General features: G+C 37.6%; 1 protein-coding gene across 1 annotated transcript in view; it reads left to right on the top strand.

Moving 5' to 3' along the window:
* dkk2 (dickkopf WNT signaling pathway inhibitor 2) overlaps positions 1 to 24,920 on the top strand; it is a 45,615-nt gene that overhangs the window by 8,874 nt on the left and 11,821 nt on the right. The window contains 2 exon segments of the mRNA NM_001111209.1: positions 14,420 to 14,570; positions 14,667 to 14,798. Coding sequence (NP_001104679.1) covers positions 14,420 to 14,570; positions 14,667 to 14,798 — 283 coding nt within the window.

The raw sequence follows: 24,920 nt of genomic DNA, 5'->3' as shown, positions 1-24,920 counted from the left end.
AGACACTTCTATACAGCTTAAAGTGACATTTAAAGGCTTAACTAGGTTAATTAGGTTAACTGGGCAGGTTAGGGTAATTAGGCAAGTTATTGTATAACGATGGTTTGTTCTGTAGATTATTGAAAGAAAGTATGGCCTTAAGGGGCTTATAATTTTGTCCTTGAAATGGTGTTTAAAAAATTAAAAGCTGATTTTATTCTAGCCAAAATAAAACAAATAAGACTTTCTCCAGAAGAAAAAATATTATCAGACATACTGTGAAAATGCCCTTGCTCTGTTTAACATCATTTGGGAAATTCAAAGGGGGGCTAATAATTCTGACTTCAACTGTACATTTTCGAAAGAAATCAATAACAACAGATGAGGCCTATATGAAAGAATATTTTATGCATTAATAATTTTTATTGGTACTTCACAGGTTATTTTTACTAATACAGTACAGTTCTGCTGTTATTATGGCTTAAAATTTCCTAGATTTATAATATAAACATGAAAGCACAACAAAAAACTTTCCTCCTATGAACAGATGCTCTAATATAGAATTTGCTGAGCATTTGAAATCCCACTAACACTTAGCCACTATTACACTTACAATTACAACATCGCAATGTTATAAATGCCATTAATAAACTCCAGATTTTTCCTTACAACCTCAGTCTTGGCCGGTTGAATGAATGAAGGTTATTGCTGATTGTTATTGAGCCATAATAATGTTGACCGACGAGCTTAATTTCAGTTTGTGTGCACTATTCATGATCAAAATTAGCGCCAGAGAAAATACTTAATATATACTGATTACATACTGATATTATACTGATAAATACAAAAAAATCATCAAAAAAAGATTGACAGCTGTCAGCGAGTTTCCTTAGCATGAATGTAGCTGATTTATTTGACCAATTTGTCTGTAATTCTGAACAGCAATGATAAAACACATAGATCAAGCAGCAGTTACACATTTATTGCACATTTTTATTCATCATTTTGTTGTACGAGAACTAAATTTAGCACATAAAGGAGATGAGTTTGTTGGAATGTTTTTCTCTATTCCATGCGTGTTCAATTCAAACTCAGGAGAAATTGTTCAATGCTTAAAAGAATAGTAATTTATTGAATACAAATGAATAATTCGATGTTCAGAGCTCTGGGCATACACCAAGATAGTCTAACAGTTATACAAGGCTAAGTCAGGTGCTCTGCACTTGCCCGGTGTCTAGAAACCCAGTTTTATAGACAGCGGGAGTAAAGAGGGTGAGTTCCAGGCTGCTCCTCTGCATATTTGGTATTTCCTCCTTCACCATTCTCTTTCTGCACAGAAGATTTGTATAGTTAATTGCACCTTTCACATATTTCATAACTCGTGACAACCATACCCTTCTTGTGACCCTGCACATCTTTTTTGGTAGAGAGGAAGTTTGGACCAAGGCCCCCCCTCTTGCAATATCTTGCAGCCAATTTCTCTTGTCAGCAGAACTTTGAACAAGATGTTCCAGTACATGACCCCATAATAAAAGAAGAACTTTAGTTAGTATAGCATATCACATAACGAGAAAAAGATTGGTTAATCGGTTGCTAGTCAAAACCTTTTTTCTAATGAACACAATCAATGTATTCGTGTATTAGTCTATTAGTCCATGCTTTATATATGTTCCAAAAAAAATATGAAGAGATTTAATGTGAGTACATAAGGTGTATGGAAGATTTTCTTTAGTTTTCCTCCAATAAGTTCCAGCATTAAAGGGAAAGAGAAAACATTAAGTCACACTGGTCATTGAATCAATAAATCATTCAATGAATAAACTGACCTTGTTAGTACTTTTTCATTAAATACATTAACTACTACAAGCTTATTGTAAAGCATGACCAGATTTTTATATTAATTTATTATGCATTTATCACCTTATTTAACCATGTTTATGTCAATAGTGTCTGTAAGGGGTAGTTGGCGATATGTTTTGAGTACTGCTGAGATTATCCTTCAACTTGCGCTTCAAACAGGGGGAGAACGTGCAGCTTTCCTGTGCAATTGGATACCCATAAGGCCATGCCCTTTGAGGGCGGATAAGGTTTGTTTGTTCAGTGACATAGTTTATTTTACTCTCAAAAAGCGTCTCGATTCACTAACACCATTCATGGTGTCAGATGTCAGCTTTACTTTGGCAAGGTCAAGTTAAGCTGGGCCCCGGGGCCCTAGAGGAACTTATGTATGAGACACGGGTTTTATGTGTGAAAAACCCTATTCACGATTTCAGAGGATGCTGCGGAGACGAACACGGGTTCAAAGAACTTGCAATTCTACACTACCTGACAAAGGTCTTGTCGCCTATCCAAGTTTTAGGAACAGCAAATAATAACCTGACTTCTAGTTGTTCATTTGGTATCAGAAGTGGCTTATATGAAAGGCAAAGGCCTCTAGATTACGCTTATTTTACCAAAATAAAATATGATCATGCCTTGATTTCTAATGATTTAATTAGGACAGTAAGGTCTGACTTTGCTTAGACAAAAGTCTTGTCATATAACAGAAATAATGTACAGTATAGAATATAAAGTCATGGTGCAGTGGAGAAAGAATGACTATTGTGTATGACTCCCATGAGCTTGGAGGACTGCATCCATACATCTCTGCAATGACTCAAATCACTTAATGAAGTCATCTGGAATGGCAAAGAAAGCGTTCCTGCAGGACTCCCAGAGTTCATCAAGAGTTTTTGGATTCATCTTCAATGCCTCCTCCTTCATCCTACCCCAGACATGCTTAATAATGTTCATGTCTGGTGACTAGGCTGGCCAATCCTGGAGCAGCTTGACTTTCCTCGCTTTTAGGAATGTTGATGTGGAGGCTGAAGTATGAGAAGGAGCGCTGTCCTGCTGGAGAATTTACCCTCTCCTTTGGTTTGTAATGTAATGTGCAGCACAAACACCTTGATACCTCAGGCTCTTGATGTTGCCATCACTCTGCAGATCTCTCCAACCCCAAACCATGATTTTTCCTTCACCAAACTTGACTGATTTCCGTGAGAATCTTGGGTCCACGCTGGTTCCAATAGGTCTTCTGCAGTATTTGTGATGATTGGGATGCAGTTCAACAGATGCCGGAAAAATTCCACTTTTCCAAATGATTAACTAGAAGTCTAGTGAATATTATTTATTATTATTACTGGGGTCGACGACAAGACTTTTGTTAGGTAGTGTAATTGTTGTAGACAGAATGTTGACTTTTTCTTTTGTAAGCTTTTGTGCACAATCCATTTTAGTCCAAAACAATACAAATACATTGCAAATGCAAGACCTAAGATGACTTCAAAATGGTTTATTCTGATAGTATTCTGTATCTACTGTATACAGGGCTTGACATTAACGTTTTTGATCATCAGCTACTGTGGCTAGTAGTTTTCCAACGTTACTAGCCACTCGCCATTTTCACTAGCCACAATTTTATTGTTGGGAAAAAATATTTTATATATGAATCTGACTCGGGCATGCTAAAATTACTTGATATAGATGTTGTGTTATGTCCACATGCCTCCTCGTTAATTTTTTGTGTGTGTTGCTCAATGAACATGAGCAAATTGGCTTTCAGTGTCGCATTGCAATTAGTTTTATTTCACATTTTAATAAGAGTACTGAAAAATCATACTCAATTAAAAGTACTACTACTTGTGCAACAATGTAGTGCAAGTACACTGTGAAATGAGTGTAGTTAACCTTAAAATATACAGAAAGTTAATTGTACTCAATCGAAAAAAGTTTTGAACTCAGTGTTGAAGGTAATGAGTTAATTAAATACCAACACTAACAGTTAGCTCACAGTACTCATGTAGATTATAATTTTTTGACTCAAATGGTTTGTTACAAACGTTTTCCTCAGATGGTTTGAGTTGAAATTATAATTTTTTTTTCAGTTTCTAGAAAAGTTGAAATTTAATACAGGTAGCATTATGAAAGGAAGTAGACTGCAAGTTTACAAATCCCCTTGCTAAAGTACTGCGCGCTTATCAGTTACGGCTAACAAGATAAGACTTGACGCAGTTTGGGTATTACACTGATATCAATCCTTAAATGGTTTCTGAAAGCATGAGGGAGAATACAGACAGATAGCGAGATGGTTTTTAAAGGCATGGCACGTTTAGTCTTCAAAGTTCTGCTTTTTTTGCTAGCTAGGAAGTGGTGACACAAGGGCCACTGGGTTTCCCTCATCACCGTCTGTCTCTGAGCTTATCATCCTCACACTTATCTCACACATGAATGTATGGAGGTATAAAAAAAACACAGTGTGGAATCAATGAGGGATGAGGATCAACGAGACGTAGCCAAGCGTTGGCCGGGTCATTAAAATCTTGATGCGATGGCTTTGCCAGATTGTGTGTAGACACCATTATGGATCCGGCGGGTTTATAAAAAGCAGTTTTTTTTATGCGGGTGTCTCTCAACATCAAATTTAAGTTCATCTCGTTCACTTTGTACCTTCATAATGACATGATGTTGTGGAAGAACACGTTGCCAAAGTCAATCATGCTACTCAAGAGGATGAGACATTCAAAAAAAATTAGGTTTGCTGTTTGTTCAAACCGCTTTTTTATAATGAGCTGAAACAACACAATTATTTTTTTTATTCTAATTTTTTTAGAGGTTTTCACCTTTAATGGACAGGACAGTGGAGAATACATTTAGGAAAGAGTAGGGAGCAGACAAAAAGGTAGGACAGGCAAAGGACCTTAAGCTGGGAATCGAACTCGGGTTGCTGTGAATACATTAGTGATATCTGTTGACCAGTGCCTAATTTGTAAATTGCAAGGTTTCAGAATAGGCATGTGTTACCAGAGGAGGGAGAGATGACGTAGATGAAATTGAAGAGGGTTAGGGAATCGTGAAAGAAAATGAAGAGCAGGGTAGGGTGGGGGTGCATGTGAGGAGTGGCAACTATTTTCAATGAAAAGGCCCTAAGCTCTGCCAAAAAAGTTGCTAAATGTTGCTATATTCCGTCATAATTAGCATAATACCAACTTCGCATATTTCTGTCGTTTCTGTTTGTTTAACAGCCAATGATTAATAAAGGGGTATTTCAAGAGTTCACACTTAGATATTGCTTGACAACTGTTAGCAGGTTTGGCATGCTGTCCCGGTAGAGAACCCTGAGCTCGGAGATAGTTGAGCCCAGGGCTCCCGCCAGGTCCATAGAGCATGTGAGGGGAGTACGAGATCAGGTGGTTCTCGAGAGCTCCCCTTTTTTAAAGGAGGAAAGGAGGAGAAAGAGGGTGGATGGGGGGTTTAGTAGAGTAGAGGTGGTAGAGTAATATCTAGCTAGGCTATTTATAGTAAGTTAGGATAGATCTGATTGGCTAACTAATGAGTGTAGATAGGCGGCCAGCTGCAGTCAATTATATCACGTGCTCCTCTCGAAATTAGTTTAAAAACTTCATTTAAATTAGTACTATGCTTTATGTAAGCTTGTCAGTTTAACTGAATTTATTGCTGTTTGGCGTGGGTTTCCTCTGTGTGCTTAGGATTCCAGAGACATGCGGTACAGGTGAATTGAATAAGCTAAATTGGCCATATTTTATGTGAGTGTGAGCGAGAGTGTGTGGGTGTTTCCCAGTGTTCCTTGTGGCTAAAAGGGCATCCACCGCGTAAACATGTGCTCGGTAAGTTGGCAGTTCATTCAGCTGTGGCGATCCCTGGTTAATTAAGGAACTAAGCCGAAAAGAAAATGAATGAATGTTGCTGGGTGTTAAGGGGTGAAATTACTGTATTTTCCGTGAGAAATTACAAAACGGGAGATGGGTCTGAAATACAGGACACTCCCGGGAGTGCTGGCAGGTATGGTCGCCACGGCAGAATAAATCGGCAACTATTCAAGCATATGTTTTATGCAGTGGATCCCCCTCCAGCCGCAACCCAGTACTAGGAAACATCCACACACTCTCACATTCACACACACACATATACTCATACACTACAGCAGTGTGCGAATTATACATTGACAATCAACAATCACTTTTTCAGTAATGTTACTGTAGATTGTGCAAGCTTCAGTCAATTATGTATTTACTTAAATTGCATGTAATTTAATAATAAAATGTATTTAAGCGTTCAGTGTTTTGAGGGATAGTTAGTGTCTGACCTACAGTATCCTCTGATTAGTTATTTCAGAGGTTACTCAAAGTCAAACTATACAAACTATGCATCTATTTTACTGTATTTTAAGCTATATGTTGATGATCCCAACACCAACACATCTAGTGTCTTGTGAACACTATTGTCGCTCTAAATCTGCCGGTTTCAGACTGTTGAATGATTTCTTTTTCATTGACCGATTGGCGTGATTGTGGATCCACAGTGGTATTATTAACCATTATAGGGGTGGTCAAATGGATATTTACATTATCTGGAATTTTAATCATTACATTATTATTTAAAATATAAAACTATTTCTAACTATTAAAGGGGTGACCCCTTCATATATCTTGCTTTGATGTCCTTCAGCGGGGTTCAAGCAATAGTTGAGGGGGTCAATCTCCCCCAATCCCTCCTGTGATTCACACCCTGGACTGCAGTCAATCTAGCTCATCCAATTCGCCTATACCACATGTGTTTGGACTGTGGGGGAAACCTGAACACCTGGAGGAAACCCACGTGAAAATGGGGAGAACTCCACCCAGAAACGCCAAGTGGTCCAGCTGGGACTGCCACCCTTTTTTGTTTTTTTAAACCAGGGGTGTCCAAACTTTTTGGGCCGAGGGCCAGATGCAAAAAAAAAAAGTTGTCCCGGGCCAAATTTTACATACATCACACAGTGTGCGTGTGTGTGTGTGTGTATTATGGAATTATTTTAATTATTTCAACTGTTTCTAGAAAGATTTACGTTTTTAAAATCTTGAATCTTCTTTGGGCAAATTACAGTTGCAACACTCATCAGACACTCCTATAGACTATATAAATTCTCCTTCAGTGAGGGGTTTCCTGTGCATAACTAGCCAGCGTAGAATTTTCTTGCACTTTATTAGCATGAAAAAACTGCTGTTGTTGAGCTGATAGGGCAGCTGCTAATTGTTTTACTTTTTGATCTCGTTCGGCACCAGTGTAAGAGCTGAAGGCCTGATGTTTTATTTTATAATGTCTTTTAATATTATATTCCTTCATTACTGCAACTGATTCCTGGCAAATTAAACAGACACATATTCCACTGACCTCTGTGAAGAAATAATCTTTGCCCCATCGTGACTGAAATTTCCTGCACTCAATCATATCAATATCAATTATGTTTCCTTCAGTTTGTTCGGTTTGTTTTACTTCATAACAGGAACTGCTGCCTAATTGAAGGCATGTCATAGCGACACCTGGTGGTATAGCGGGCCAGATTCTATTAATATTTATAAACAGCCTCGCGGGCCGCCACAAAACTGATTGCGGGCCGCAGATGGCCCGCGGGCCGTAGTCTGGGCACCCCTGGTTTAAACTATTTATTTTAAAATTAAGTTGTTTTTGGGAGAACTTATTTAATCCATCTAAAATTGTAAAAAACTAAGTTAACTTAACTAATCGATGATGTCTCAACACAAATCATGTGCGGGACCCAGCATTTTTTACACGTAGGCATTACATGAAACAGTAGGTCATGAAAATGTACTTGGAAGTAAAGTCATTGAATTTTAGTGGTTAAAATGTGTATGAATCCTGACAATAAAACCAAAATCTGACAGGAGTTGTATGTTTTAGCACGGTTCATGCATCCACTAATGTAATGTACTCGATAACTTTCTAATGATGCAATATACTGCTTTTTGAGGTCAGCGACTTAGTATTTAAACATGTTTTATGGGCTTCATTCATTCTTTATTCCTCTCATGAACGTATCATTGGTGGTTTGGCCGGCTTTCATCATGTGTTTTCAATGTTACCAATTGTGTTTCTTACATAAGAAAGGAAGATCGCCCAAAGGTCCGTCAATCTACGGAACAAAACCTTTTTTTTTTTTGCTGTTGTTGTTTGTTATTAGATATTGAGATATTCTTCTGTCCTTGTCAGAACAGATGTTTCGCATTTGACGCTAAACTGAAGATTGTTACGGGTGATGTAATGTTAATCTACACTAGCTGGATTCTGTTCTGGAGGTTGAGATTTGTAAAAGATTGTCATGGTCTCAGTTTCAGCTTCGACTTTTGAAGGTAATTTAAGCTTGTGTTGAGGAAGCTAGTTTGGTTTGGTTGTTCTGAAGGGATTTTAGACACCACTGTCATGGCGTAGCTTATTATTGAAATCATACTAAAGTGAAACACATATTAACACAGCTATTTAGTGTACTCTTATGTGTAATTTTGCAGCAAAGTTGTTATAATAAAACCACGAAAAATGACTTGAAATATTTAATTATGCATGCCAGGCCAGTAGATGGCAATATCACTATGTAAATGTGACAATGCGAATACGTATATGTAAATATACCCTAAATTTTAAAATTCCTATATGACTGTCGAAACTAATTATATCTGTTAATGATGCAGAATCATCGCAACTTCCTTTTATTACGCAGTTCTCTGAAATTCTCAATTCCGATTGGTCAGGATAGCACAGTCATGTTTTATATTAATTAAACTTCATGTTTTAAGCCAGTAATATGTCATGTACATTGAAAGGACTTGTATAAGATTAATTTGATTCAACTTATACAACTTTTATACTTGCACACATGCATTCATCTTTTGTATCATCTATGGATTATCAGTAAAAATGACCGTAGATTAGTTTAGAATTATTAAATGATCAATGGATTATTCTATGGATTATTCTATATTTAGTTTTTTAGCATATACAATATGATTGTTAAGATTATAAAACAATTCCAAAGTCTGAAATGATCCCAGCGATCTCGTATAACAGTGGTCCTCAACCGCACGCAAGAAATCATTAATTATTTCTGTTTATTTTTTTTATCTGAGTCTGAATGGTTTTTTTATTTTGAAAAATGTCTGTATTCTTTAAGGAACAGGTATCTTTGGTCAGCACAATAGGCTAGGGGTTAGCGCACTGACATATGGTGCAGTAGCTCTTTAGGGTGTCTCGGGTTCGAATCCTGGCATGAGGACATTTCCCACCCTTACCTCCTTTTTCTCTCTCCCACTTCACTTTGCTATCTGAATTAATGTCCTATCCACTTAATGAAGGCCAAAGATTAATCTTTAAAAAAAAAAAAAAAAACAGAGGAAAGTTGCTTTGCTAAGAGGAAAAGGCCCAGTGAAGGACCCGCGAACTGCCAAGGACTAGATCCGCAACCCATTTGTCAACAAATCAGGTTAATCCAGCATGTCTGTGCAGGAAAATCAACTGCTGGAGAATGCAAATGACGGCGGGCTTTTAGGTGTTTTGTTACGTCTTTTCTAGAGTTTGCGCAAGTTAGTTATTTCCAATGGAGGTGCACAGCTTAAAGGCTGACAGCGAGTCATGTGACAAGAACTGACCGATCAGCTTCAGCTTGTATGGAATATACACAAATCGGAATAATTATCTCTTACAAACACAGAGCACCCCAATACTACAATGCTTTGTAATTTTCTCCATAAATAACTGTTGTATTATAGTGACAGCAGTGTTTTGTCAGCTTGTCATCCTTTTAGAAAACGGTTAAGCAACCTTTGAACGACTTGCTGCTTGTTCAAATTACTTATTTAAAGTGAGAACAACACAGTTCTGGAGATTTCTTTGGCAAACCTAATTGTTTTATGTTCGATCTATTTAAGTTTGTTACATTAACTTAATGGTTTTGTGTGTGGAACCATGCTTTTTTTTTTACAGTGTACGTACTGTATAATTTCTTTATGTTGTCTTAACACAAATTGATTAAGTTAACTAAATCGTTTTTACAAATTTAAGTGGGTTGAATATAATACAGTTAAGTTGTCCCAAAAAACTTATGAATTATGTTGTTTCAACTCCTTTTAAACAAGTAGTTTCAACAAGCTGCAAAATAATTATTTTGACTGTGTGTTGCAGAATGCTGTATTTTCATCACATTACCGTCATTAATAAGCTTATTAGGGGAAGCACAGCATATGTTATGAATGTGGTTTCATCCAAAAGTTTCATCCGTCACATAAAAGATGAAATAAAATATGACTGGCGACAGAGATGAGTAATGGCTGATACTGTGGTTCCAGAGTTGGAGTAATCGAATCTAATAAATTTGATTATTTTCTGTTTTTGATGAAATTACTTCATCGCTTATCCTCTTATTTATAAGACAGTTTTTACTTCTGTGACCTGTTAGTGCACATCATGTTGACGGGTTAAAAAGACTCAGGCAGAAATCGCTTCCAAACCAAGTAGAACAGCATGAACTTAAATCTGTTTTGAAATGTGTGTGGGGAAATTCCTAATTGAGTGGATTTTGAGCATGAACATTTGCAGAACAACCGTAAATATGACTGCATCTTCAGTTGCAATGCACAATTTATCAAATATCATTATCGCGATATTAGCAATGCAATAATCATATGGCAGCAAAATGCAAGCATTTGTGTGCTGCTGAATAGGTAGTTTATCCAAGTCTAAAAAAAATTTAAAGTCGTTTCGACAGGGGAGGAAATGCTATTAGAAAAACAACACAGGCTCATTCTAAAAACGTACCCCTATATACATTTCTGGAGATCGCAAATTATGTAGCCAGAGATACATATGTCTACATTTCATCTTTAAAACGAACGCTATGTGGCGGTATGATGTTGTTTCTTTTTGCGATTACTGTTTACCTCTGTGTAGACAGCTTTTCCACCAGTACCAATATGTCCAGTCAGCCAGTCAGTCGACAGCGGCCTCTGGTGGATTTATGCGAGAAGAGCAGACGCGAATGACACTCATGGAAGAAATTTGAGATCTCAAAAAGGGTGCACAGCGGCCTCTTTGTGGAATTGCGAAAACAAAAACTGCAAAAAAATCTACCTCCATCATATAATTATCGTGATATTAGTATCGCAATAACCATATGGCAGCTGCATAGATAGTTTATCCAAGTCTAAAGAAAATTAAATGTTGTTTCGACAGGGAGCAATGTTATGATATAAGCAACATTCTGAAAACGTAGCGCTATATACAATTCTGGAGATCGCAAGGTATGTAGCCAGAGGTACATATGGCTGCATTTAAACTTTAAAACGAACACTATGTGGCGGTATGATGTCGTTCCTTTTTGCGATTACCGCTTACCTCTTTGTAGACGGCTTTTCCACTATTATCAGTATGTCCTGTGGCTCGCCGCATATTTCAGGGAACTTGTTAGGTGGAACTGAGTTGACCGCAACGATAGGGTTTGAGTCTGGCAAAGAATGGTTTCAGAAAGCAGGTAAGACAATAACTAAAGCCAAAAAAAACTATTAAACAAGTAAATAACAGGGTGAGAATGTGGTCAAATCTAAAAACGTGGTAAAAATCTGCTTATTATTGAATGCATTTGAAAACACTATTGGTTGGGTGTAGGGAAGTGTCGCCCACCACTGTCAATCGGTGCTTTTGAAAACACTATAGGTTGCGTTTAGGGAAGGAGGAGGGTGGGTCAGTCGATTGGACAGTCAGCCAGTCAGTTGACAGCGGCCTCTGGTGGATTTATGCGAGAAGAGCAGGCGCGAATGGTACTCTTGTGAGAAATTTGAGATCTCAAAAAGCATACACAGCGGCCTCGGGTGGATTCGTGAAAACAAAAATGGCAACAAAAAAAAAACATACCTCCAGTGACGTATTAAGCGATCTCCAGAAATGTATATAGGGGTACGTATTTTAGAATCAGCCTGAGGACAAATACATTTTCACAAAATAATGTAGCTTGCAGATACATACTTTAGTTTATAACAAGCATTACAATATTGATACAATAGCGGACGCAGCCGTTGGAATCTTCTTAGCTCGGGACTTCTGGTCTCATTTACTTCCATTGATATTTAGACATTAAAACGGTTTTTAGTTCGCACCCGACTCCATTTCGTATTGCTAGACCATACGTAAAAGATTCAAATTGTGGATTTGCTTGATTGATTAATGCATAAAGCTTGTAAATCAGCAGTTTATTTGTTTGTATTATTGTTTTAAAAAATATGGGTTTTCTGCGTGACTCTGTCATGACATCCAGTGATCATACGAGGCTTTATGTGAACGAGTGGGCTAATCGCACACGCGCACATGCTTAATTCTAATGCACTGCAGCAATGCAATAATTTGAATAGATGAAGATATCCGTTTCATGGAAAAGAAAACTTGATTAAGAGTGTCGACAGTTTAAAGTTGAACAGATAAGTATGAGTTCTTGGGTGCGTTTTCCAAACAACGACGTAACTCGAGGCTGAACTATCATAGTTCGATGCATCATTTGGGAAAAAGAACGATGTAGTGATGAGTGTTTCCCAAAACCACTAGTTTCTCTGTCGCAGATCCATTGCTTGAACCAAGTTAGTTATAGCGTAAAACGCCCATAGTGATGCTCCTAACGGGGTGGAATAACAACTTTAGAGTAGAACCCCATCATTTCTTTGTGCAAATTATATTGTTTTACACACACACGCATTTAAAATAAAATCCAATATTAGATTTGGTAAAAACATGCACTCACTTTCCATATAAATTGAAATACATGTGAATGGCACAAATAGGGCCTGTGTTTTCTTTACAAATATTACTGAGAACATTCCATATTATATTCTAAAACATAAAATCACTTACAAAAGCTAACACGTATTCTAATATCAAATATAAATCATATAATACATAAATAATGAGGCGATTTATTATAAATATATTTACTTTAATAACAATATTAATAATATTGATGATGATGATGATTATTAAGTAGGATATTGTTTATTTATTTTATTAGATTTTTTTAGAATATTTTTTTTTTTTTAGAAAAGTCTACTTTTACAATTTGACATGCAAACCACAGCAGAAAGTTCTAACTAACAGGTCCATGTCATATACAGTACAGACACTTAATAAATAGTCTACTATAGCTTAAAAGCATCAACGAATGATATGTTTTTTGTTTTCACAAGCTTTGGAGATGTATCATAAATTCCGCTTTTAAATAATAGGTCGCCTATAGCTTTCGTCACGAGGCTGTGTTCAAAATGGCATCAATGTTTTCGAAGTGCACTGCGAAGAGAGCACAATTGTAAACACGAAGATCGCTAAAACTGAACTGTAAAAATAGTTTGAAAGCAAATTAAAGCTAAAAGATGACTTTAATGCTTTTTTTATTTTTAATAATAGCAACTTTGAATGTTAGAATGTTCTAAATGAATACGGCATAGGGGGGATAAGTGGGAACAGAACACAGCCAGGAACTATGTTTCTAACTACAGCTCCAGAGGTGTAGATTCAAGTGCTCAAGTTTGCAACGCAGTTTGCGAATGTTCATTGGAGCGATGGATTTGAAAAAAAGGCAAATCAACGAACTATGTTTGTAAGAATGGAACTTGCGACCTTAATTGGCTAACGCTGCTTTTGGGGAAACGCACCCCTGCTTGATTTCTAATGAGACAATTGGAGTTGTAAAGAGTGGAAATGTAAAACGCCACTATGAAACGAAACACAGACATTTTGAATGGCAGTTTCCACAAAATATAGACATAAGAACCGCAAAACTACAACACCTAAAGTGTTTATTACACACCTTTTGCATTTTTTTGGAGAGAGTTCTGGATGCAGACCTGGTGCAGTTGGCCTGCATGCAATGCTTTTTAATGCCCACACCTAACCCTACCCCTCTCAGTGACATCACTAGCTCCTTGAGTGCATTGTGTCTGACAATGCATCACTGAGATAAGCAATCTCAGCTTGCATCATCATGGCTGCATCCAGATACTTTAGGCCTGGTCTAAGTGTTGTCATTAATACTTACAAATCTTTACATGTAACTTTTTAAAGGGACAAGTATGCACAAATATGAAAATTCTCTCATCGCTTAACCTCTGTTTCAAACCTGTTTGTTTCTTCACTAGAAGCAAAAATAAGATATTTTGAAGAATGTTGAAAACCAGCAGCCATCGACTCTTTATTGAATGTTTTTAAACACAACTTTGCAAGTCAATGGTTTGCAGATTCTGCAGAAGATTTTCTCTTGCGTTCAACACAGAAAATAATTGACTTAGAGGGTGAGCAAACAGGGATCCATTTTTAAATTGTATTTTGGCGAACTATCTCTTTAAATACGAGTTTTGTGTTGCAAAAAATTATTTATTAATTGGATTAAAATTAATTGGGAAAATTAATTTTTGTTGTTGTTGAGGTAACTGGTTGCAAACTCTTTATATGGGCTGAATTTAAACAAATTAAGTTGAGCATTACTACGTTTAATTTTGTTTATGTAAATTCAGCCCATATAAGTAGCTTTATTCAGTGTGCAAAAAAGCCACAGCTGATGTTTTCGTCTGCTTCTCAGGGTTATCCATGCAGCAGTGATAAAGAGTGTGTGGTGGGAACGTACTGCCACAGCCCTCAACACGCGCCATCCCGCTGCCTGTCATGCCGCCGGAGGAAGAAGCGCTGCCACAGAGACAACATGTGTTGTCCGGGAAACCGCTGCAGCAACTGTACGCTTGTTCAATTGACGTATGAATACTGCTAATGTCTTCAAACCAACCTGGAGAAAGCTACAGTGGATTTGTTTTTTTGTTGTGTTTCTTTAGACATCTGCATTCCGATCTCAGAGAGCGCCTTGTCCTCGCACAAATCCTCTATGGATGAGAACAACAAGTTTTCCATCAAAGAGAAGAACTGGAAGAAGAACGGGAAAGCTCACGCCAAGATCTCTCTCAAAGGTGAGCAGCTTCCAATAGCACAACAAATGTGGTGATGATTTTTTTGCTCTGTCGAGTTTTTTTTTTTTTTTTTTTTTTCATTTTTGTTTGTAAATTTATTCATCTTTTTTTTTTATTAATGTTTTATTTATACATTATGAAACATTACAAAAATTTACAAAGACATAATCATGTAACAATATGCAAATATACTGAAGAGTATTTTGAGCAAATAGTAATAATAAAAATAAATAAACAGTAATAAATAAAAATATGATAATAAAAATAAATAGATAAATAAAATAAAAAACAACAACACTAGTGCAATCTTATATACATAAAAAACAAGTCTACAATGTGTTGACCAGAAGTAGTTTCCCATAAAAGCTGGGCATTAGGGGGTGGGGACTCAATCAGAAGGAGCAGGGTCAAGCTGAAGAGTTTGGACATATTTGCGAAGGGGTTCCCATAAATTAATAAAAATAGTGCTAGTTCGGTGAAGAGAGTACCTAATTTTTTCTAATTTCATAAAATAAAGAACATTTCTTATCCAACAAGAGTGAGAAGGAGGGTGTGGGCTCTTCCAGTTCAGAAGAATTAATCGCCTAGCCAGAAGAGTTAAGAAAGCTACAAAGTCTACAAAATGAGAGGGTAAAGTGTGGTCGGGCGGAAGAACCCCAAATAAACCAATAATTGGACATGGTGGGATATCAACAGTGGTAATAGCTGATAGCGAGATAAATATTTGTCTCCAAAAGGAAAGCAGGGAAGGACAGGACCAAAACATATGAAATAAAGTAGCTGTACCAGAATGACACCTGTCGCACTCAGGGTCTATAGACGGATTGATGCGAGCTAGCCTGCTTTTGGACCAATGAGCTCTATGCACTACCTTGCATTGTATAAGCCTGTAACGTGCACAGATTGAGGAGGAGTTAACCCTGTTCAAGACCGCTTTCCATGTCTCCTCTGTAATCTCAATTCCCATGTCTTGAGACCAGGTGGTCCGTAAGTTATCAGAAGAAAATTGAAGATTAACAATTATATTAAATAATTTAGAAATTGAACCTTTAGCACAGGGATCTATGCCCAGTATTGTGTCTAGATCTGAAGTTGGCGGTGCATTTGGAAAGTTAACAAATTTTTTGCGCACAAAATCTCGAGTTTGTAAGTATCTGAAAAAATTGGATTTAGGGACATTAAATTGAGAGGCCAACTGACCAAAAGAGGCAAAAACACCGTCAATGTAAAGATCACCAAAAGAAGCCAATCCAAGATCTCTCCATGAGGCATAAGCACTGTCCAAGATAGAAGGGTAAAACAGAGGATTGGAGTGTATTGGGGATAATAAAGAGATATTATGAAAACCAAAATGGCGCAAAAATTGGGTCCAAATTTTGAGACTGTTTTTTACAATTATATTATTTGAATATTTAATTGGGGTCATTGTATGTGGGAGGCATAAAAGAGCAGCCAAAGAGGACGACTTATTGCACGAGACAGACTCAATGTGCAGCCAAGAGGGGGGATTCGCTAATTTGCATGAATGTAGCCAATATAGAGTAGAGCGTATATTTGCTGCCCAGTAATATATTTGGAAATTTGGAAGAGCTAGACCACCCAATTGTTTTGTTCTTTGAAGAATACTTTTACGAATCTTTGGGGTTTTTCTGTTCCAAAGAAAACTAGAAATAGAGCAATCAAGTGAAACAAAAAAAGATTTTGGAATAAAAATAGGAATACATTGAAATAAGTAAAGAAATCTAGGAAGTACATTCATCTTAATACAGTTAACCCTACCGATCAAAGATAAGGGGAGGAGAGACCATCGATTAAAATCCTGTGTAAGATTATTCACTAATGGGACAAAGTTGAGGTCAAATAAGTCCGAAAAGCTTTTTGTGACATTTATGCCCAAATATTTGAAACTTTGTAAGGAGGATTTGAAAGGTAGAGAACCTAATGGGTAATCCAAGGCTGCTGTATTAATAGGCATCAATTCACTTTTACTCAAATTTAATTTATATCCTGAGATCAGGCCGAAGTCTGCTAGCAATTTCAAAACCAAAGGAATAGAGGTACAAGGGTCAGACACGTATAACAAGAGATCATCGGCGTATAAAGACAGTTTGTGCTCCAACTCCCCCCTTTTTATGCCAGCCATTGCACTGGCTCTTAGAGCAATTGCCAACGGCTCAATGGCTATTGCAAATAGTAAAGGGGAGAGTGGGCAGCCTTGTCTAGTACCGCGACCAAGTGAGAAATATTTAGAATAATTGTTATTTGTTCGTACACAGGCCATTGGAGATGTGTATAAAAGTCTAATCCAAGTTATAATTTGATCCGGAAACCCAAATTTCTTCAGTGTGTAAAGCAGATACCTCCACTCGACTCTATCAAATGCCTTTTCAGCATCCATAGAAATAACTAATTCTGGAGATGCATTTGAAGAAGAAGAGTAGAGAATATTTAAAAGGCGTCTAATATTGTGAAAAGAGTGTCTATTTTTAATAAAACCTGTTTGGTCTGGTGAGATTATAGCTGGGAGAACAGTCTCTAAACGTCTTGCTAAAACTTTAGCTAATAATTTGACATCAGAACAAAGTAAAGAGATGGGACGATAGCTACTGCACTGGGAGGGATCTTTATCTTTTTTAAGAATAAGGGAAATAATAGCCTGTCGGAGAGAAGGAGGAAGGATACCTGAACTGTAAGACTCATTAAACATGTTAAGTAAAAGAGGAGACAATTTGTCAGAAAATGTCCTAAAAAATTCTGCGGGAAAGCCATCAGGCCCTGGGCACTTGCCACTCTGCATGAAATTTAGAGCAGTCTTAATTTCTTCCAATGCAAGTGGAGCTGCCAAATTAGAGGAGATATCAGAATCAATACAGGGTAATTTTAGAAATTTGAAAAAAGTGTCAAATTGAGCCTCTTCGACTATATTTTCCGAAGTATATAAAGAGGCATAAAAATCTTTAAACATGTCATTAATAGTTAGTGGGTTGGCTGAAAAACCAGTGGGGGTGGAGATTTGAGTAATATGATGTGAAGCTGCAGACTGACGTAACTGATGAGCAAGCAATTTACTTGATTTATCACCGAATTCATAATAATTGGAATGAGTTTTATGTAAAGCATCAATTGCCTCATCTGTGGTAAGCAAATCAAATTCCGTCTTTGTTGTGAGAAACCGAGCGAAAAGGTCAGGGTCTGTTGAGTTAGCACATTTAGCCTGGAGGTCTGACAACAAATTAAGAATCTTGACCCTACTTTCGTTCATTATTTTTTTCTTGTATGCTGCATATGAGATAATTTCTCCCCTTAAGTAAGCCTTGCATGCCTCCCAAATAGTCTTAGGTGAAACTTCTGGAGAGAGATTTGTAGAGATAAATAGATCAATACGATCATTAATAACTGCTATAAACTCAGGATCTTTTAGTAAGGAGTTAAAACGCCAGGGTGGCCTAGACATTGAAAAGCCAGGAAGAGCCAGATCAAATGTAACAGCGGCATGATCTGAAATTACTATAGCATTATAAACACATGAACTAATCAATGGAAGCAAATTATTATCAACCAAAAAGTAATCTACACGGGAAAAAGAGTGATGGACAGGAGAAAAAAATGAAAATTTTTTTGTATTCGGATTTAAAAAGCGCCAAACATCAGAAACAGCATATTGCTCCATAAAAAGCTGAATGATCCTACTAGATTTAGACTGTGCACAGAGTCTGGAAGATGAGCGGTCTAGAAGAGGGTCTAAACAACAGTTAAAATCCCCACCTAGAATTAGTTGGTTTGAGTGTAAATCAGGGAGGGAAAACAAAATTTTTTTGAAAAATGCCTCATCGTCCCAATTAGGTCCATATACGTTTGCCAAAACCAAGCGAGCTCCGTTTATTTGTCCTCTGAGAATAACAAAACGCCCATTAGGATCCGAAATAACCTCAGAGACTGAAAAGGGAATCGATTTGTGGATGAGAATAGCTACACCTCGGGACTTACTCTGAAAACTAGAATGGTAAAGCTGACCTACCCATCCCTTTCTTATCTTTAGATGATCGGCAGGCATAAGGTGTGTTTCTTGGATAAAGGCAATGCTAGTATTTAAATGTTTTAAGTAGTTAAGAACTTTATTTCGCTTCACCGGGGAGTTAAGCCCCTTAACATTCCAACTAGTGAATTTTAGTACACCACGCGTTGCTACCTTGTTACTCATGAGAGATATTAATAACAAATACTATAAGCGTGATCGAGTCTTTGAGAACCCACCCCCAAGTATGCACAGCCAACATAGCAGGTGGCTAGAAGCATTATGAGGATACAAAATGCAATAAAAGTGATTGCACACAAAAATACAAAAAGAAAAAAAAAAGCACAACAAAAACAAAACAACAGTAACAAAGGGAAAAAAAGAAAGAAAGGGAAAAAAAGATAAACCCACTCCTAAACCCACCCTTTCCCCAGCTGACAACAAGAACTGCAGCTGAACCCACTTTACCATAACAGGCAAGTTTCCTAACTCCTGGACCTCCCAAACATAATAGTTACATCAGTAATATTAAATTTCGATTTTCATTCAATGCTTACTGACAAACTTAGACTGCAAAACAAATTGGTGGAAGAGAAAAAAGAAAGGCGAAGCAATCGCACACAAAATACAAAAGGGCAGTAACACTATGCCTCACAAAATAAGCACAAATCTAAGTAGATTGCATTTTAACATAACATAAAATAGTCTGCAGTAAGTTTTTAACTAAGCAACATCAACATAGTTTTATCAAATTTAACAATGTCCAATATAAAAACCGCTGGGCCAACCTCCCAGGCTGTTCTTTAAATAATAAAAAAGGTCAAAAAGTAAATTCTGCTTGCAGTATAAAAAAGCCTGACTGAGCTTATTGTCCAAGTACTAGTCATCCCTTATTTAGATCGATATAAAAAAAACAAAGCAGCATAATATGCAATGTAAAAACAAGGGGGAAAATAAACTGCAAGCCTACAATTCAACCTACTATAAATAAAATGAGCTTTTAAGTTCAAGCACGGAAAAGTCTTTATACTGAGCAGGTTTATATCTCAAATCCACAGGTACATCCTATAGCATCCTTGGAGAGGGAGGCGGCCAGAAAGACATTAATGACTGTACATAGTAGAGTCTAATTCAACTCGTTTGCTACTAGCTCGAACTCTGGATGAAACTGTTGGCTTCCGAAACCGAAGCAAGCCATTTCTTCTCACCGTTTGGAAGTGTTATTCGAAGTCTAGCAGGGTAGAGAAGCGCAGGCTTGAGTCCTCGTTTGTAGAGTGATGACATCACGTCTTTATACTCGGCGCGAAGTTTCACAACATCAGGGCAATAATCCTCAAAGATACGAATCTTGTGGCCATCATACAGCAGCTCACCCTTTTTGCGAGATTCACGGACGACCAAATCCTTCGTTTGAAAGCGATGAAATCGCAGGATGACAGGTCGCGGTCTCTGGCCTGGTGCAGGTTTAGGCGCGAGGCTGCGGTGAGCTCTGTCCAGCTCGGGCGGCGAGGTTAACACCTGGGAGCCAAGGACATCGACCAGAAGCTGAGAGAAAAAAGCCGTCGGTCGCGGCCCCTCGACTGATTCGGGTAAGCCGACTATTCGAATGTTTTGGCGCCGGCTGCGACTTTCAAGATCGGAAACTTTAGCTTTTAGCCACTCGTTGTCCTTCTGGAGCCGCAAACACGTAGCGTTGAGTTGATCGAGTTGCTGACTAAACTCTGTAGCACCGGACTCGAGGTTTCCGATGCGAAGGTCATGATCAGCCACCGTGGATTGAATATTATAAACTTTCAAAAGATGTTTTAAAATCCTCTGCGATCGAGGCTCTAAGGTCATCATGTAGCGCGCGAATCTCGGCCAATGTGACGTTAGCATTCGGCGAAGGAGAACCTTCTTTATCGACCTGTCTGCCCCTTCCTTTTGACATTTCAAAGATAAAATATGTCGCAAAACAGTAAATAAACGAATACTGCCAGAAACGAACAAAATCACTGATGTTAATAGACAAAACTGAAAAGTTTTTTGGGAGCTGACCACGCGCACGTCTACTCCTCAGGCGCCATAACCGGAACTCCCTGCTCTGTCGAGTTTTGATGTTGAAAATTCAACTCTATAGTTTAACTGAAAAAAAGAGACTTTTATTGACATTTTAGTAGTTTGAAATAATATAATATATAAGTAATAACATAAAGAGAAATAAGTCTGTTAGTAGCTAAATGGAATGGCAGTTCATTACAGTTTATTAAAGGTGTTTGTCCAATTTTTACCAGACAATATATTGCTTTAAAGGGCCACAATACAGCAAAAGCATTTTTTGAGCTGTTGACAGTCATATATATGTCCCACGTTGCTAAAAACACTATTAGGACACATATATTTTACTAACAAGTGAATGAAATTGGTTGTTTTTGCATTGTTTAGAGAAAATTCAATTATCCGGTTAAAAAATAAATTTTCAAGCAACGTCACGGCAATGAGATTAGGTGTGAAAGGTCCTGAAAAACCATACTCAAGTAAAAGTACCATTACTTGCCTAAAAACATAGCACAAATAGAGTATCTGTAAAGTATCTGTTGTAAAAGGACTTTGTTTACTCAAAGTGTGAGTAATAAGTAGCCCTTTCAAAAGTACTCATGAGTAGTGAGTATTGAGCAGTACGCTGTAAAAAGCTGATGCATTTACATCTAATTTGTGCATGTGTGTGTAAACGTAACATTCTGTAGAGGCTTTAGTTATTGCCCAGCAGGCACACAACATCATAAGATGTTAATTATTGGATAGATTTAGGTTCTATTAAAAATATAACTTTAGTAAAAATAGAGCATTATGGAAATATATTTCAACATTTAAATCAGCCCCAGAAATAATCGGCATGTGTGTTACTCTCGATTGCTCACTGAGAAAAACCGAAAGTAACCAGAGCATATTTCCGTACTTTAAACGTCCAGTAGGAGGTGGGTCAAAACGATAAGTGCCTACATGTGACTACGCACCAATGATAGTGATTCAAAACTATATTTTTTGTGGGCCAATTTTTTACGTAAGTTGCACGGGCCGCAGGGAGGAGGAGGAGGGGCAGCAAATGGCCCGCGGGCCGGCAGTTTGAGACCCCTGGTTAATAACCATGGAAACTTGTCATTGTAGTCAGGGAAAGTGTCTGTACATCAAATTTAATTATCTGACTTTTATTTTTGTAGCTTGAAATTTATTTATTTATTCTTTTTTTTTCTTTTCGGCTTAAGTCCTTTATTTAATCAGGGGTCACCACAGCGGAATGAACTGCCAACTTATCCAGCATATGTTTTACACAGCGGATGCCATTCCAGTTGCAACCCATCACAGGGAAACATCCACACACACTCATTCACACACATACACTACGGACAATTTAGCTTTCCCAATTCACCAAAGCCCATGTTTTTGGACTGTGGGGGAAACCAGAGCATGCGGAAGAAACCCACGCCAACACGGGGAGAACATGCAAACTCCACACAGAAATGCCAACTGACCCAGCTGAGGCTCGAACCAGCAACCTTCTTGCTGTGAGACAATCATGCTACCCACTGCGCCACCGTGATGCCTTTATTATTATTTTTATTTGTATTTTTTTTTTCTATTTAATAAGGTATGGAAAGTAATAAAAATGCAATTGTGGACTTTTTAAAATTGATTTATTTTTGGTAATGTGGAAAATGGAAATGCAAAATGATATTTGCTGTAGTTTGAGCTCACCCCTATAGACGTTTAGCCAATTATGATTAAAATACTACTCTCGAAATCTCAAAAATGAGAGTAAATATTCAAATTAGCATCAACTTTAAAGATTTTAACTAATCGAACGTAAAATTATACTGAAATTGTATAAATTAAAACTATAACTAAACTATAGACTAAATTAAACCATTAATTATAATTTACCACCTATAACTTAAACTAGAATTTAATAACTTGAATTTAGCTTAGTTATAAACTAAAGTCATTCATTCATTTATTTTATTTTCAGCTTAGTCCCTTTATTAATCCAGGGTCTCCACAGCAGAATGAACCACCAACTTATCCAGCACATGTTATACACAGCGGATGCCCTTCCAGCTCTGGAAAGCATCTATACACACTTATTCACACACATACACTATGGACAATTTAGCCTACCCAATTCACCTATACCACATGTTTTTGGACTTGTGGGGGAAACCGGAGCATCCGGAGGAAACCCATGTGAACCCACCAAGAGAACATGCAAACAGAAATGCCAACTGACCCAGTCGAGGCTCGAACTACAGATCTTCTTGCTGTGAGGTGAAAGTGCTACCCACTGCGCCACCGTGCAGCCTTATAAACTAGCTTACAGTATAACTATATTTGAAGTAAAACCTTTTCGAATGTCATCCCCAATCTGTCAAACTTTCTCCAAATGCACTCACTTTGCACCTCATGTTCATTTATACCTATAATTTCCATCAAATCAGTATTATCAAAGCACATGAGCGTCAGTCCAGACTGTGTGTGCGGTCTGAAACGAACGGAGAGTGTTTCATATCGGTGCTCACTTATAAACTATGTCTGCAATGAGTTGATTCACTGGATGTGGTCGCACGCATGTGTTGAGCGACTGCGGGCCACAATTTTGGCTGTAACTACACGCAGCTCGTATATCTTGAAGACTAAACCACAGCGGGGAGGCCTGTTTAGACGGACCACAATGCACTGCTGTTCCCACACCTCTGTATTCTCACTGCAGGCTGACAGAACAGTCACGCTCAAACATAAATTACACCACACAAGATACAGACGGAGACGTTTGAGGCGGCCTGAAGGCCACTTACTGTAATTTATGGACTCCTCTGTTTATTCATGAGTAAACGTCGATGTTAAACGATATGCGGTAAATAAATAAGTGTTTTGTTATTATGTTTACTTAAAAAAAATTAAAGCTCTGGTTAACAAAAGTGTAATAAAATGCACTGTAATCAAGAAAGTGATTTAAGATTTAATTACTGTTTAATAATGTTTTCAAACAGCATTATGGGATGCAAAATCCATCTTGACAGCTTTTGATTTGTAAAATTTAATTGTATAGTTTAACAAATTGACTTTGTTTTATATAAAAAAAACATGTCTATATTCAGTTAGAAAGGGCGATTTTAAGGGCCCACGCCATTTTGGGGCCCCCAGAGTTCAGGAATGTTGCCATAGGACCCTTACTGCGCGTTTACATCGAAGCCAGCAAGGGTGTCCAAGAGTGCTCTGCCCGCCCTGCCAACAATGCTGTCTGCTTTCACAGCTCCAGTGATGATAGCGTCAAAATTCGCTACATTGATGTCGTATTTAAAAACATTGTCGTATATTAAAAACATACTTTCTAGTGTGAAAATGTTACACGCCTTTAACATATCCATTCAACTATGGAAGATCCAGTTGCTGCATGTGCTTTGGCTTTGCTCTACTTATCCAATATGGGTCTATATGTCTGAAATATAACCTATAAATATAAAATATTAATATAACATAACCGTTGGGCGACGCAGTGGCGCAGTAGGTAGTGCTGTCGCCTCACAGCAAGAAGGTCACTGGTTCGAGCCTTGGCTAGCTCAGTTAGCGCTTCTGTATGGAGTTTGCATGTACTTCCTGTGTTCGCATAGTATTCTTCCGAGTGCTCCGGTTTCCCCCACAGTCCAAAGACATGCAATACAGGTGAATTGGGTAGGCTAAATTACCCGTATTGTGTGTGTGTGTGTGTGTGTGTGTGTGTGTGTGTGCGTGCGTGCGTGTGCGTGCGTGTGTGTGTGTGTAAATGTTTCACGGAGATGGTTTGCAGCGGAAAGGGCATCTGCTGCGTAAAAACATGCTGGATAAGTTGGTGGTTCATTCCACCGTGGCGACCCCGGATTAATAAAGGAAATAAGCCGAAAAGAAAATGAATGAATAAATGAACATAACTGTTTAAAAAAAAAAAAACATATATAACATTTAATGCTCATCAGTTATTCGCCAGTAGCTTTTTTTTATTTTTTATTTGAGTCCCTGTAAATCATTGTATTTAACTGTAAATCTGGCGACTGCAGTACTTAAACCCCCTTTGGAACAAGTGTATTTGTCGAACT

This window comes from Danio rerio, chromosome 1 (genome assembly GCF_049306965.1).
Source record: "Danio rerio strain Tuebingen ecotype United States chromosome 1, GRCz12tu, whole genome shotgun sequence".
In the NCBI taxonomy this organism is placed as follows: domain Eukaryota; kingdom Metazoa; phylum Chordata; class Actinopteri; order Cypriniformes; family Danionidae; genus Danio; species Danio rerio.
Note: the sequence above shows the minus strand (reverse complement) of the source record. Positions and strands in the feature narration are given on the sequence as shown.